The sequence below is a fragment of the Arachis ipaensis genome, chromosome B5 (genome assembly GCF_059453495.1).
Source record: "Arachis ipaensis isolate K30076 ecotype BB chromosome B5, ASM5945349v1, whole genome shotgun sequence".
NCBI classification, from domain to species: domain Eukaryota; kingdom Viridiplantae; phylum Streptophyta; class Magnoliopsida; order Fabales; family Fabaceae; genus Arachis; species Arachis ipaensis.
The window spans coordinates 1,230,664-1,248,155 of NC_142440.1; the positions used below are offsets into that span (position 1 = coordinate 1,230,664).

At 27.6% G+C, this 17,492-nt stretch overlaps 2 protein-coding genes across 2 annotated transcripts; one reads left to right on the plus strand and one right to left on the minus strand.

Moving 5' to 3' along the window:
• Window positions 1-1,452: 1,452 nt before the first annotated feature.
• Window positions 1,453-3,464, plus strand: LOC107639920 (transcription factor MYB93-like). The gene is made up of 3 exons (XM_016343483.3): window positions 1,453-1,821; window positions 2,068-2,874; window positions 3,181-3,464. Exons 1-3 carry the CDS (start codon window positions 1,556-1,558, stop codon window positions 3,215-3,217), a joined length of 1,110 nt encoding a protein of 369 aa, XP_016198969.2. The 5' UTR covers window positions 1,453-1,555; the 3' UTR covers window positions 3,218-3,464.
• Window positions 3,465-7,181: 3,717 nt separating this feature from the next.
• LOC107641610 (transcription factor MYB92) lies at window positions 7,182-9,615 on the minus strand. The gene is made up of 3 exons (XM_016345094.3): window positions 9,262-9,615; window positions 8,268-9,008; window positions 7,182-7,525 (listed from the first exon to the last, which is right to left on the minus strand). Exons 1-3 carry the CDS (start codon window positions 9,525-9,527, stop codon window positions 7,483-7,485), a joined length of 1,050 nt encoding a protein of 349 aa, XP_016200580.1. The 5' UTR covers window positions 9,528-9,615; the 3' UTR covers window positions 7,182-7,482.
• Between the last annotated feature and the right edge of the window lie 7,877 nt (window positions 9,616-17,492).

The window sequence follows — 17,492 nt, forward strand, 5'->3', positions numbered from 1 at the left end:
ATCGAAAATCGTCAAATGTTGAGGGAATTGGTGAGTCAAAGCCAGAATCAGAATTTAGTCAATTTACTAAAAACAAAAACAACAATGCAACTAAGATTGGAGGCCCCATTAAATCATGCAACTTGCCTTTTGATACGATCTTGAGCAAATTTTAATGTTTTAGTAATTATCAGGACATCATAAAATTAACCACAAAAATTAATTATTAGTATAAATCATATATTAAAATATAAAATATATTATAAAAAATATATGATTAATTTTAGTAATTATTTTTTAATATATAAATAATATTTTTAATATAATCCTTATTCAAAAAAATATTTATCTATCATTTGCGTGGTATGAATTATTACTTTATTAGTGGATATATATTGTTTGAACGGTGAGATTGAATTATTAGATGCATATTGTAAAGAGTTTATATTGGTTATTCATGTTTGAATTTCTATTTTATTAATTAAATTTCAATTCCATGTGCTTTTGATATGTAGATAAAAGTAATTAATTTTTATATACATTATTTGTTCCAAAAGTTAATGTTATTTACATGGAAGAACTTAATGATAATGTCAATATAGAAGCTTACATTAATTATGAGTTTAATTTGATGAATTGAATGTGTAAATAATTTTACATAATTATTTAATTAAATTTAAAAATTTAAAAATTAATTATTTTTAATAATATAATAATATATAATTAAATATCTATATAATTTTTTTTACATATATAAAAATTGAACTCTTAATATATAACGCATAAAAATTAAAGTCTATTACTCTTTACACTTACAAATAGAAATGTCATGAAATATTTAAAAAAAAAATTAAATTAATAAAAAAATATATGAATAATTTATAATTGTATTTATGAAGGAAAGAAATAATGAGGAGTATAAAAGCAATTTAAATTCATCTAATGATTAATTTTTTAATTAAATGTCAGAAATTTAAATCATATCTTATGTATATAATAATTTATTAGTCAACAATAGACCTTTAAATAGAAGTTTCATTCGCGACTAATTAATTTTTATTATGCTAGACTTGGAAATATGGTGTAAAAATAGAAATATTTGGTAACCAAAGAAAATTAGTCAAAAACAGTCATAATTTGTCTTATTTAGTATTTATTAATTATTGTGACAATTAATAAATGTTAAATAAGACAAGTTCTTGCTATATTTTTTTGTCTTCCTAGCATTACCAGTGTAAAAATAATGAGGAACACAGTCGTCAGACTTTATGTCATGCCCTATACCTTATTAAACTAAGCAACCCATATATATCCATGACTCTAGTAATTCCCAGCAGGTTGCTTCCTCAATATTTCCATTTGATTATTAATTTGTTTATTAAATGTAATTTAAAAATGAAAAGCAAGCAATGACATTACATGTTGAATCTTGACAACTATATATAAAAGCACCACATATATCATGAAATGCTCAAAGCAACACTAGTGTTCCTAAGAAGAAAATTAATCTCTGTTTTGAAGTTGAAACATCATAAGTATTATTGTATAACATCTGAAATCAATCTAGTGGTGGAAGATGGGAAGGTCAGCATGCTGTGATGAGAGTAGTAATGTAAAGAAAGGGCCATGGACGGCAGAAGAAGATGAGAAGCTGATTGATTACATAAAGAAACACGGTCATGGAAGTTGGAGAACACTTTCAAAGCGTGCTGGTCTCAACAGATGCGGTAAGAGCTGCAGACTCAGGTGGGCTAACTACCTTCGTCCCGATATCAAGAGAGGCAAATTCACTCCAGACGAGGAGAGGATCATCATCAACCTTCATTCTCTTCTTGGAAACAAGTCTGTATATCACATTTATACTTCTTTTTTCATTTCATTTCTTTAAGGTGAAAACTCAGATGCAGTCGACTTCACATGAAATTGATAGTTGAGAGTCGTTAGATAAAAATTTAGTCAAATCAGTCAAATCATCTAACCGTTTTCAATTACCAACTTCATGTGAAGTCAACTGCACCTGAGTTTCCACCTTTCTTTAAACTTCATGTGATTTTAATCGAATTATTTCATTAATTATGTTTGTTATAGGTGGTCAAAGATTGCAAGCCATCTTCCTGGAAGAACTGATAATGAGATAAAGAATTTCTGGAACACTCACATCAGGAAGAAGCTTCTGCAGATGGGCATTGATCCAGAGACACACAAGCCAAGGACTGATTTCAAACACCTCATCAATCTCACACAGTTGCTTGCAGCAGGCATGTCCTCCAATTCGGGGAATCCTATGATGAATATGAACACTCCTACTTGGGGGAGAAACCCTAATATTGCTCTACAAGGAGATGCTACTTCTCAATTAGCCCAACTACAACTGTTGCAAAATCTGTTGCAAATCATGAACGGCAACACATTTCTTAACATGGGGAATAACCCTAATTTTCCCTTAGGAAACCCCAGCTTCAATAATTTTTATCCTAACGGGTCAAACATCCTTCAAACTGTAGAACCTTTTGGCTTGAAAAGTGAAGAATATGGATCAAAATCAAACCCTACTGGTCTATTATTATCTCCATCAGACTACAGTAATGACTTCTTTCAACATGGATTGTCAACAAATACACAAGAGCTTGAATGCTATAACAAACTCAGCAACACTACTAATCAAGCAGAGATTAATCCACTGTTTCCTGCATTAGTAGCATCCTCTCCAGTAATTACTGATGGAACCTGCAGCAGCTTCAACCAGATGGAGAATAACAATAGTAGCTGTTGCAACACAGCTCCAACATCCACAGCACAGTCACCTAATAATAATTCCAACACAATCTTTGATGATTTGGAGAAGCTCCTTCAGGATGATGAAACATCTGCCTCCTACTGGAAAGATATTCTAGAGTATGCCCTTGTTCTTGTTATCTGATTTTTGGTACATTGCTCGGTGAAAACTCAGGTGCAGTTAACTTTATATAAAATTGATAGTTAAAAATCGTAAGACAATAATTTAGTCAAACCTGTCAAATCATTTAACGATTATCAACTATCAACTTCACGTCAAGTTAACTTCACTCTTTCATCTTACTAGATGCTTATGGTACATACAGTGCAGTTTCACCAAATTTCTGTTTAATTTTATTTTTTATTTTTTAATATAGAGGCTCTTTTAGATAATAATCTGATATATATTTTCTTGTTATTTTTCAGCTTGACATCAATATGTGCCTCAGAGAATTCGTGGTAGATATGGAAGGAATCACCATTCAGTCTCAGAAAAATCAATTTACAATTTTGAAAAAAAAATTATGCATATATAATTTATTTATTCATTCATTATTTTTTTTTATTCCAAATAATTGTAGTTTGTGTGCACAAAACCAAGAAAAATACACATGCATATTTGGCAAATTGTATTCCTTAGAAATACTTGTAATTTAATATATATATTTGATTGGTTCTTTTGATTCTCCTTTAATTAATTCCAAAAAATAGTTATATATATATTATTTATAATTCTGAATTCTAAGAATAAAATCGTCTTAGATGCTAAGCTAAGTCCTAAAGGGGATAGGCATACATAGTCAATAAATCTATGAAGCTTATAATTAAGCCTTTGACTTTTTGAATAATGTTTAAGTCAACCAAGTGACTACTATTTCTCGCCGGCTAAAGAAATTTCTATCTAATAAGTATCACATCAAATTATATGAGCGTAGAAGATTAGAGTAGATGCTACAATCCATGATGACAAAAATTACAATTGTCGTTGAAACTAGGGTAATTTCTATATTCCAGGTCCCCTAATTAGGTCAGATTATTGTTTACGTTTTGCACAAGATAGATATATGAACACGGCGCCACACATATATATCTATTATTGCAACTGCTCCTTTGTTTTCAGGTTCACAAAAGGTGCTGCTTCAATTCGATGATATATAATGTTTTAGGTAGATAACACGATGCAACTTGTGATTAATCAATGACACAGCAGCAGTCATTTATAATTTCTAGAATAATCATGACTTAATTTAAAAACCATTAATTTTACATATCAATTTTTCTTTTAATAAAATTGAGATGGAATATGTTTAATTCAACTTTAAAATAACCCAAAAATTAACTTATCATAAGTTCTAATATTATATTAAAATTGAGAGTAAGTGAGCTTAACTTTATCTTAGAAACTAATTTATTATGTGAGTAATGTCTTAACTCACACTTATAAATTTTTTAGAGATTTTATCCTTAAAAGATATAAAACTTATAAATTATAACACATACTTTTACGTTTAAAAATATCATCTAAAACATGAACATTTGTAACTAATTCTGATATCATATTAAAATTAAAATTAATGAGTCTAACTCACAATACTAAAAACTAATTCATGAACTAAGAAATATCTCATATTTATATACTTTTTAGAGATTTTATTTTTAAAAGATGTGAAATTTATAATATATTTTTTTTAAAGTTTAAACTTTTAGATAATTAAAACTCTAATATCATATTATAAAATTACCGTAAAACTTAAGATAATAAAAATAATCATATTTAACAATAATCTTAGGATGATACATAATTGACACAATAAAATAAAGAACTTAATTTTGATAATATAAGTAGAGATTGAGAAATATGGCTGCCTTAGAGTTTATTAAATATTTTTTTAACAATATGAAATCATTTTTCAGCTATTGCCAAAAAAAAAAAAAAAACAAATTTACTTTGTTGCAGTCAAATTATCAGATCTACACTTAGATTTTGTACAGCGTCATATCAATTATTATGCGCAAAAATAATCTGCTTTAGTTTCAATTACGTAGTTATCTCCTTCTTAATCTCTCCACTAATCAACTTTCGGTTTTAATTTCATGGATATGACATGTATGTGAGACATGAGATTTCTTGTTAGAATCATCTAGCTGAACGATATATATCAAGTCACGATTATTCTAGAAATTATAGCTTTAGAGGGGACCATATGTAACTGATGTTGTGTTCTTGATCATCACAAGTTGCATCCTAATAATTAACATTGACACATCGAAGCACCCACCTTTATCGATATAATTTAAGCTAAGTAACATTTTATGCATATAACTTTTTCACAAAATCATTATGATAAATTTATATCTTATCTTTATATGCGATAAAAATAGTTTATCATCTTGTGGCGGTTTTAAACCCACTAAACTGAAAAAAAAATGCCACAATTTTTCTTATAATGGGCTTTGACTAAAAAATCAGTTAACAACAGAGCCAATGAGAATAGCTCACATAACTAACCCGGCTTCCACAAAGGAAAAGACAAGCTAACTAATAACTCATATATAATCACTAAGTGATCTTAAACTAACTAATCCTGTATTAATCATTACGGTTTCCTTTATATCTTTAACAACCCCCCAAAATTAGGTGGGATTGTCATTTGTCACCCACTCTAAATTTATTCCTAAATTTTTCAAATAGTCGAATTAATATGGATTTTGTGGGAATATCACACCATTTTAAATGCAGTTTTGTGTGAAAATAGCGACCAATTATGTGCTAGATTTTTTTATTTGACCGTAATATTGACATTTTTTATTTAAGTCTGACGATAATACTGAAGAACAATATATGACCACAATTTTAAAAGTTTTAACGGTTTTTTTTATAGTGAATATAGTACAATTTCTTTTTATTTTTCATTAATAAAGATTTAGTTCGAGATGTTTGTATTTGCTGTGAAGAATTGGATTAACCACCAGAAGACAGACACTTTAATTGTTACAATAAATAATTGGTGACTATATTTGAAGCATTTTGAATTTCTTAAGTAGTTGTTGTAATATTATAAGTTTTGTTTGTGTGGAAGCCAAAACTTTACGTTAAACTTATTATGTGTTACTTTTACTTCTTACGACATACACTTTTAGAACACTAGATTATCAATTAATCTTTATTTGTAAAATCCAAAAACCTATAGTTATTCCATTTCAAAAACATTAAATCCAGTTGTTGTAATGATACAAGTTTTGTTGTAAACTTGTAATGAACGTAAGTATTTTCTTGATGACCGTCTTTCAGTTTGGTGTGTTGGACAATGCATAAATGGTGAAACCTTATTCACTAAATAGTAAATACTATGAAGCACGGACATTTCAATGATTTGTCGTATTCGCACGTAAATACATAACATTTGTTCAACATGTGTGTTTTTTGTGTGTAAAATGTGTCTTAATAAAAAATAAAAAATTATTTTTTAAACATATTTGAATACACCTAAAAATTATAATTTAACAAGCTCATAGTTATAATAATGTAACTCCAAAATCTAATCAAATTAGATTAACATTTAATTAACAATTATAATATCTAGGCATATTATTACTGTAGTTTTTCAAGTTTCAACGGCAAATTCAGATTTTGTCATCTTATCCGGATTATGTTGAATTATATGGTAGCTATCATTATTATGGTGGATATAGTTATTAGAAAATTTTGACCACAGTTAAAAAGTATAATTAAAATTAAGGTCATGTTTTTTTTATTATATTTGACAACATTTTTTAGTTTGATTATACTTTTTATTTTTATTTTTTTTATTTTTAAATTAAGAAGATTATTAAATAATAAACAAATAAGACCTTAATTTTTACTATATCTTTTAAGTGTTGTTAAAATTTCATAACCACTATATATGATCATTCTCTCTATCCTCTCTATGTTCATAATTTGATATGATACTTACATTGAAAATTCTTTAGCCGGCGAGAAATAATGGCAACGTGTTTGACTTAAACATTATACATACAAAAGGTTAAAACTCGAAAGCTTAATTAGCTACGTATTTTAATTGAAAAATATTACTTGTGATTTAAAATTTAACTTTTGGTCTGTCTTTTCAAGAATTTATTATTTAAAAAATTAAAAAATTTATTTATTCTTTTATTTTAAAAAAATTAAATAAAACACAATATTTAAAGGATAGGTAGTTACACTGATTTTAATTAATTATGCCCTATATCCACTCAGAGAGAGAATCTAAGTCGATAGATTTTGGATTTGTCACACAATAAATAGCAGCCAAAGCAGTTTTGCATGCTTGACTCGTAAATAATACTGAAAGCATCCAAGATTCAAAGAGATACGTTGAAAGAAATAATCCTTAGAATTTTGAATAATTATAAACACAAAAGTATATATGATTTATTTGGAAGAGAAGAATAAAAAAAAATAGTATATATATAGTACAAGTTTGTCTAAGAACATTATCAAACCAGACAAATAATATACCACTCCCCATGTAAATAAATATGCATGTTGTGTATGTCTCTACTCTTGGTTTTGTACAGAAACTACAATTATTTGGACCTGCCATAAATTTAAAAATAACTCTTAAGGAAAAAAAAAAAAAGAATGAATAGAATGTATAGAATTTATTTCTTCATTATACGTGAGTGGTATTGTGATCCGTAAATTGATTGTATTGAAAGTGAATCCATGATTCGATATCTTCTCTTCTACCATGAATTTGTTGATGCAGATGTATATGTAGATGTGAAGCTACACAGTAACAAGGAAAATATCAGGTTATCTGAAGAAAGAACAAAAAATACAGAACTCAGAACTAAGTTATAAAAAAAAAAAACCCATAAATATATATATATTTTTTAAATTAAAGGGAGCTAAACACAATAGAGTGGAACAAGAAAGAAGCAACAAGGTTATGAAAACATAAATTACAAACAACTCCTTATTAACTTCGACATTGTGTCAACAACCAAAGGGTTCACCGCCAATCCATTCCTCTGCAGACGCAAATGATTTGTTTATAATTTTTCGCAAACTAGAACTGTGATTTCGAAACAGTAGCCTGCTATTCCTTTCTAACCATATTATCCTTTCTAACCCATAAATATATTTGTTTTGTATTATTGATTTATTGTTGTATATTTAATGGACCAATATTAAATTTGGCATAACCCCCTTCTTTTTCAACAGGATAAGGATGAAAGTAGAGTAGACATAGGACATAAAATATGTTACTCAAATATTTGTCTAAAAATAAATAATATATATCATTTTATGCACAAATATTTTTAAATATCTTTTATCTTTAGTATTACAAGTAATTGATAAAAAATGAAAAAAGAGGGAAAAAATTATCTTTAGGAATATTCAAGAAGAGTAATATAAGCATCATTTATCAAAATAATGCATGAAATGGTTTTGGTGAAACTTCACCATATATATGTATGAAGAACAAAAGCTAGAATGAATAAGATAACAAGGAACAAGGACATACTTTAGAATATCTTTCCAGTAGGAATCAGATGTTTGATCATCCTGAAGGAGCATCTCTAAATCATCAAAGATTGTGTTGGAATTATTGGGTGACTGTGTTGTGGATGTTGGAGCTGTGTTGCAACAGCTACTATTATTATTCTCCATCTGGTTGAAGCTGCTGCAGGTTCCATCACTGACTACTGGAGAGGATGCTACTAATGCTGGAAACAATGGATTTTCTTCTTCATTTCCTTGTGATGAAATCTCTTGCGTGTTATTAACTGCACCACCACCGTGTTGATGAGAGAATAGGGCGGCAGGGTTGTTTGTATGTCCTTCACTTTTCAATCCAACAGCTTGGAGTGTGTTTGATTCATTGAGATATGAATTATTGAAGATAGGATTATAATTAGGGTTACTATTCCCCATGTTAACAATTGTGTTGCCGTTCATGATTTGCAACAGATTTTGCAACAGTTGTAGTTGGGCTAATTGAGAAGTAACATCTCCTTGTACAGCAATATTAGGGTTTCTCCCCCAAGTAGGAGTGTTCATATTCATCATAGGATTCCCCGAATTGGAGGACATGGCTGCTGTTAGCAAGTGTGTGAGATTGATGAGGTGATTGAAATCAGTCCTTGGCTTGTGTGTGTCTGGATCAATACCCATCTGCAGAAGCTTCTTCCTTATGTGAGTGTTCCAGAAATTCTTTATCTCATTATCAGTTCTTCCAGGAAGATGGCTTGCAATCTTTGACCACCTATAACAAACATAATTAATGAAATAATTTGATTAAAACCACTCATTTCAAAAGTTTAAAGAAAGGTAGAAACTCAGGTGCAGTTGACTTCACGTGAAGTTGGTAATTAAAAACGGTCAGATGATTTGACTGATTTGACTAAATTTTTATCTAACGGGCTCTCAACTATCAACTTTATGTGAAGTCAACTGCACCTGAGTTTTTACCTTAAAGAAATGAAATGAAAAAAGAAGTATAAATGTGATATAGAGACTTGTTTCCAAGAAGAGAATGAAGGTTGATGATGATTCTCTCCTCGTCTGGGGTGAATTTGCCTCTCTTGATATCGGGACGAAGGTAGTTAGCCCACCTGAGTCTGCAGCTCTTACCGCATCTGTTGAGACCAGCACGCTTTGAAAGTGTTCTCCAACTTCCATGACCGTGTTTCTTTATGTAATCAATCAGCTTCTCATCTTCTTCTGCCGTCCATGGCCCTTTCTTTACATTACTACTCTCATCACAGCATGCTGACCTTCCCATCTTCCACCACTAGATTGATTTCAGATGTTACACAATAATACTTATGATCTTTCAACTTCAAAAGACAGATTAATTTTCTTCTTAGGAACACTAGTGTTGCTTTGAGCATTTCATGATATATGTGGTGCTTTTATATATAGTTGTCAAGATTCAACATGTAATGCCATTGCTTGCTTTTCATTTTTAAATTACATTTAATAAACCAACTAATATTTTTATTCGTAATAATTATAAAAATATAGATTTTTTAAAACTACATTAACTTTATTTTAACATTATAGATTATGACACAAAAAATTTATATAATCAAACTATTTTTATAATAAAATTATAAGAGACAAAAGTCTCCATCTACTAAAAAGATAAGGGTTTTGTAGATAAAAAAATTAAATAATAAATTTTTTAGTTATTATTTTTATGTAAAAGAATTTAATTTTTTATTAATAATTAATTTTAACATTTATTATCTAAAACTTAAAAGAATTTAATGTATATACTTTTATATTTGATTAGGTATTAAATTTGTTGTACAAATAAAAATAATTAATTTTTACGCTTTTCATTTAAAAATAATATTTTTTCTTTATCTATATAAAAATATAATTAGATATTAGTATAAAAAATTATATTAATAATTATAAAAATAACTCACTTTTTTTTAAAAATAATTGAATCTTGATTCTAATTTAATCACAATATTAGTATTATCTCTAAGTTATATGAAATAAATATTTAAAATGAAAAAAAGTGAAAATATAGATTAAAAAGATAAGCGGTGAAAATTTGAAATTTAATAAAAAATTTGAAAAAATATGCATGTAGTAATAATATTTTTATGTGAATAATATTATGAAATTATTTTTTAATAATATTTAATTATACATTTAATATATTTTTTTATAATTTATGAATTTATTTAAATTATGTTATTTTATTAATTTTATTTTTTGTAGAATAAAAAGGTAGAGAGAAAGATATAGAAGGAGAGAGAGTTTGTTAATTTTGGAGAGAAAAATTTTATTTTAATTGTAATGAAAGAATATTTCATGACACATGTTAGTTTGTTAAATTAGTAATATAAAATATAAATTATAAATTATATATAGGGTGAGAAAGTTAGAGAGAAATAGAGAAGTTAAGGGGAGAAAGGTAGATAAGAGGATATATATAATAATGGAGTTTATTAATTTTGGAGAGAAATATTTTCTTTTAATTTAATGAGAGAGTGTCATGTGACATATTTTGATTGTTAAATTAGTAATATAATATAGCTATTTAATTTTAATTTTAATTACAATTACAATTAGAGATAATATTATATTGTATATTTTGATTGTCAAATTTATAATTAATTATTGATAATAATATATAGAGAAACAAAATGGATAAAAGAATGAGAGAAATAAATTAATTATTGATAATAATATATAGAGAAACAAAATGGATAAAAGAATGAGAGAAATAAAGAAAGAAAAAAAAATGGCTCTTTAATTTAAAAAATATATATTTTAATTATAATAAAAAAAGATATGTGACATATTTTAATTAATTATAAAATTAATAATAAATAATAGATTAATAAAAGATATGTGACATATTTTAATTACTACTAGATTCATGGAAATATTTTTTTTTCCGCTTCCCTTCTTTTCAATCTGATGATATATATGGGTTGCTTATTAGTTTAATAAGGTCTAGGGCATGATATAAAATCTGTGCTTCTCATTATTTCTTTTTGTCACAAATATAATTATTTATTTATCTTTTTTATTAATTTAAATTTTTAAAAAAATTAATTGAACAACAGATAAATTGAAATATATGTTGAAATATAAATATATATTAAAAATAAATTGAACAACAGATATTTATATATTAATAGCTGATTTTAATAACTAATTTTAATATATAAATAATATTTTTGTATTTTAAATAATTTAATAATTTTTAAAGTTTGTTTTTCAGATTTTTCACCATCATTTTTTGTTCATGCATAATAAACACGGCAACTGATGACAAGGCTCGGATTTTGTAAGTGTGACCTTCTTCTTTCTATGGATGAAATTTCTTCCGAAATGTCTTATTTGTATGATGCTTATTTGCCTAGCTTGATGCATATATTTCATTCATTAATTACCCTAAACTATTAACTAGCAGCTAGCTAGGATGCTTCTGGTTTTGTTGTCATGGCTAACGCATATATAATTAATTTGAGTTGATGCTTCTCTCATCAATGTGGTCATTAACTTTGTCATTTTCTTCTTGTTTGCAAATTTCGATTTATATATTATATTATATATATGATTGTTGTTACGAGAATAATTATATATTATCTGAAGACATGCATGGTTGTATGTAGCAGCCTGGCCCTGGCCTTCACCTGCTCATTGATCAATGTTCTCGGTGTCCTTTATTGTGAAGTTGATCACCTTTTTTCATTCAATTTCAAATACATGCCGTGTTTCTTTCACATAATTTGGTTGATTATGTGTTGTGGCTGGTCAAATAATTTGAATTACTAGTAAACTGTATTATTGGTGAAATGATAGTAATAACACATACATGATTATATCTTTAATAAGTTTTTTTATATAAGAGTTTTATTTTAGATTTAAGTAAATTATTTCAAATGCTTTTTTTTTAATTTTATATTTGTTTTATGTTAAAAAACTTTTGTTTAATTTGAAGTCACAAGCTAAGGATGAAACTTTACACATTTAAATTATAGAAGTTTTAATATTATGTTATGTCATGATATTTTTTTTTTAATTTAAGCTGATAGAAAAAGATACGTAAATAATTATATATCTCTAATAATTAAGAATTAAAAAGTCTACTAACCTAATTTGGTAATAAGTTCAATTAAAGAGATTTTTCAGGTAATATCACTCATTTTTTTAATTTTTTATATTAAAATTTTAATTCTAAATCTTAAATCTTAATTTTAAACTTTAAATTTAAAAAAATTAAAAAATTATTTTAAAATAAAAAATTAATTAATATTAACTAATTAAAAATTAATTCTCTATCCTTATTAAAAAAATAAAAAATGTTATTTGTACATCAAAATCAGCCACTAAAATCAGTCACCAATATATTTGTGTATAAATACATATGTGATTTAACTTATTTTCAATATGTATTTATATTCCAGCTTGTATTTTATACTGATGACTGATTTTGATGGCTAATTTTAGTATACACGTAGCATAACTCTAAAAAAATAAATATCTTCCCTCAAAGATTTTGTACCTACTTTATTTGAATCTCCTAAGTTATTATAAAAACTAAATATAGAAAATTAACTCTTAATTTTATCATCTAAGTTCAAATCAAGACCTCTGGTTAAGCGGATCAAAATACCTAGCTATTACTAAATATAAAATTATTAGCTAAATGGCATTTTAAGGGCATATGAATTAATTTGAGAGTTTAGTATCTATTAATCTATATGTAATTCTTTCAATTGCATATATACCTTTAAATTACAAATATGAAAAACAATGGATGAACGTATTACCAACTAATTATAATAATAGGGTAAAAAAAAATTGTAAAATTTCATTAGAAAATAAAATATAAATTTAATTACTCTATTAGAGCTTATAATTTTATCAAATTTATAACCAAATATTTATAGATTAAAAAGCTTGTAATAAAATTTTTTTATATTAGATAAATATTTTCAATTAAATTCTTATTATTTATTTTCTTTAACTAAAAAAGAATAACTAAATACATATTTAAAAAAATTATTTAATATAAAAATTTAATTAAAATATGTGAATACAAGAAATTTAACCGTTCTTAGGCAATTAATATTTATGCACTTAATCAACACTAGTTTCAGGATGTGGTTGTTAAGAAAGTGGATATGCGATACAGTACTGTTTGAAAGCTTTATAACAGATTAATACAACAAATTAACAACCGCAAAACGTCCTTTAACGCAGCCATTAAGAACCTTAATTATAATGCACAATTGAAACCAAATTCAACATTAGTTTAATGTGGAGCTTTATGTCGTTGCAGAAATGAAACACGACTAGATGTTTTGCAAAAATTTGGAAAATAATGAAAGTTGCAAGAAAACTTAGCTTCTGGTATATGTTTGATTTGTAAAAGGAATCACTAAATATTTTTATAATATGAAAATAAGGGGAAGATAATCCTAAATTGAATTTTTGTCATGTATAATTAGTTAATATTTGTTGAGTTAGATTGATTTTGGGTTTATATATAAATGATAATAAATATTTTGAGTTAAAGTTTAAGTTTATTTAATGTGTGTGCTAATAAGTGATGTAGACTCATTTACATGTTGCTTCAACCTAAATTAATATTGCTTCAGCAACTTTAAGTATTACAATTCTAAAGTTTTAGTTCATTATATGTTTATGAAAAAACAAATAAGAACCTATGAGCCAAGAGAGAGAACCGAATGCTCATGTTTAGAACAAGAGTTAAAAAAGTAAGAAAAACATTTGGCACTATTAAAGGACGGTTGACGTTGTAGAAAAGCAACAATGACACAAGGACAAAATAATATCAAAATGCAGAAGATCACTAACAAAATTTGAAAGAACAAAACAAAAACGTAGAGTTATAGACAGTAATTAGTAAGGCATGAAAATAGAAATGATGTGCATGCCAAGGAAGACAACAGATTTAAGGACAGCAAAATTGATGGAGCAGCTCCTCAATAAGTAGAGTTAGTGGAGTAGAATGAAAAAAGTATTGCATGCCAATGAAGACAGCTTCAATGGGCAGAATAAAAAAAGGAATTGAAAGAGGCAACGTTAAAATTTAAAGGGCAAGCTTCATCCTATAAAACTGGCCTCACTTCACAGTTGAAAGACAAGAAAAAAAGAGTGACACAAAAGTATCATCTCAACATATTTGAGCTGAATTCTTTTTCTTCAATTTGTGCTTCATTTTAAATTTTTTTTTTGCTATGACTATCTAATTTCATCTTTCTGTAATTGAGAAAAAGGCTTATAAAAGTGAGTTAAAAAAGTCATAAGAGAAGAAGCAAGAGAGATGCATGAAACAGCCAAAGAAATATTTATGTGTAATCTGATTTTGTTGAACTAAAGTTTAGTTTCCTTACCAAGTTGGGATAGCACTTGGTGGTAGATTAAATCTGCGGGTTTCTCTTCCAAGTTGGGACAGTATTTGGGTAGCTATAGGCTTTGGAGTAGAAAGTTTAGTGGAAGATATTAGATGAATTAAGTTGTAGTTCATTAGTATTAGTGTTTGTATAATCTAATTAATTATAGTGGAAATTCCACCATAATTACGGTGGAGACTGGATGTAGGTTTTATGGCACCTAGAAATCAAACTAGGATACATGTTGGTCTCATTCCCTTCTTTCCTTCTCTGTTTCTTTCTAGTTTTAGAGACAAAATTAAAAATATCTCCTGCATAATTAGCTTTCGCAAAAACAGAGCATAAGAACTCCATTTTTAAGTTAACTTGATTCAACCCCCTTCTCAAGTTCAAGCAGTTCCATCAATTTTAATTTTAATTATTAAATATTGAGATTTATTTAATATAATTTTAGATGGATATATTTAAATTTAAATTTTATTTTATATTTATGTATCATTTTTAATCTACCATCTAAATTTTGAAAGTTTATATACCATTTGATTCATTAGCTATAACTCGGCTCAATTATACTCATAAATCAAAATTTGAATAAAATAAATAAAATGTGTTAAATCAAAGGTACGTGTTTTTTATTTTTAACAGATTTTTTGATATAAGATCAAATATCGTTCAAGAGCAATTATCATAAAATTAGGCTAACATCCTCAACAGTTCCACAATATTAGGCCCACTGAATAATTACCTATAGCACAATAACTCTATAAATACAGAATCTTAACTACGCAAAGAGAGAGACTATTCACTCTGAATATCCTCTCTATCATCTCATACTCATTCTAACTTGAGTGTTAGAATGCCTTTGCAGGTACCCACTGACGCCGTTCAAGAGAAGTCGACATATACTTCATCCAGTCTAAGGGAACATCAAGCAGAGCAAGCTATACCTTTTGGGACTGACTGTCTGCATAGGAACATTTGGTGAACTGGCTATTTACATAGGAACATTTGGCTCCCATGGTGGGATCTGAAGTTTTAAACTAACCCCACTATCATCTCTTCTGCCCTATTTTCGCATCTTTTTTGCAGGTCACGACCTATGGCAGAAGATCAGAGCAACCCTCCTCCTCCCCTCACTCAAGCTGAGCTTTTGATTATCAATGAGTTGTTGCGGACAGAAGTCCAACGCATGGGCAAGCTATTAAACCAGAAACAAAACGGCCGACGTGACGAGGTGAAATAGAAAAATCCTACCAACTTTAATGTTACCCCACATTTTCTTTTTTCATTGTTATTTCCTCTTTTTTTAGGACCTCAATCATGATTGTGCTGGTGAGCAAACTTCACCTCCTCCTCCACCAACTCAGACCGAGTTATAACTTATGAACATTGCGCTATAAGTTGAGGTTCAGATAATGGTCCACCTATTAGCTCAGCAACAGAATGTAATAAAAAGCAAGTGACCTCAACAAATTAAATTACTAAGTCATTTCTATCTCGATAAAAATCATATATATGTATAATCTAGTTTGTTCGTATAAATTTTTTATGTCAAATTTTAATACATCATAGCTTCTTATGAAATATCTACTACTCTATATACTCGAATTACTTCACATTATTTATTTATGTTATAATTTCATATATCAAAATCAATCAATCAATCTATTCAAAAACAAAATTGACTATTAATCAATTTGAAAAAAAAAAACTTGACTTTTTTATCAATCCGAAAACAAACTCAGTTAGCAATTAGGGGTGGCAACACTACCCTGAACCTGCGGGTACCCACCCCACCCCTACTCGTTCGGGGCGAGACGAGGGTGGGGTCGGGTTTAGGTTAAACCCGCCCCGGTATATATATATATATATATATTAGTAAAATGATTAATAATATTGTATCATATTTAAAGTTTTACTTTAATTTATGTTATGTATATAAATAATGGTTATATAATTTTTAAAATTTTATTTTATTTGTTGGATTTAATAATGATAGAGACAGGGCGGGTTAGGATTTAACATTTTACTACCCGCGGGTAGGGGCAGAGCGGGTTCGATGCGGGTTTTTGTAGGATGGGACGGGGTCGGATAGAGGAAAAACTGACTCCTACCCGTCCCGTTGCCACCCATATTAGCAATTATGGTTACTTGATATATGGGTGATTGGTTCATCCATTCTATTTTTTCTATTTTACAATAATTTATGCATTTTACTTTTAACACATTTTATTTACGTTACATCTTTATTATTCACTCAATACTCAATAATTAATTGCTTCAATAATTAATTGCTTTGAGTACAAAACTCGTCGATAAATTGTTGTGACTTGAAACAATTCTCAAGATAATTGATCATTATATTTTTGGATCATACAATTAATTCCGTCAACAAATATATATTTTCAAACTTTTTAGTCCACATCTATCAAATGCTAATTTCTTTTCAACAAGTGTCGATGTAATAATTGACTAAATTTGGGGGCTACCACTCATTGAATAACCGATTTATAGATAGACATAATTCTCTCACTTTCTAACCTTTTTTATCCATCCTTATTTATTTATTTGTTTATCTATTTCATCTATTTGATCATTCACAATCTTCCAATATAACTTTCTCATTATAATGTTTTTCTTATTTCTTTCTTTTTTCAATCCAACAAGTTGAGCTACTTGGAGTTGGGGCTACTACTATTACTACGATTCTAATTTATAGGTTGAAAGCTCAACCTATCTTATTGAAAAATATCACAGATTAAGTTTGGGGACTATGATCCGTTAGTTATAACCTTACCCAATTATATCTATAAATTAAAATTTGAATAAAATAAATAAAACGTACTAAATCAAAG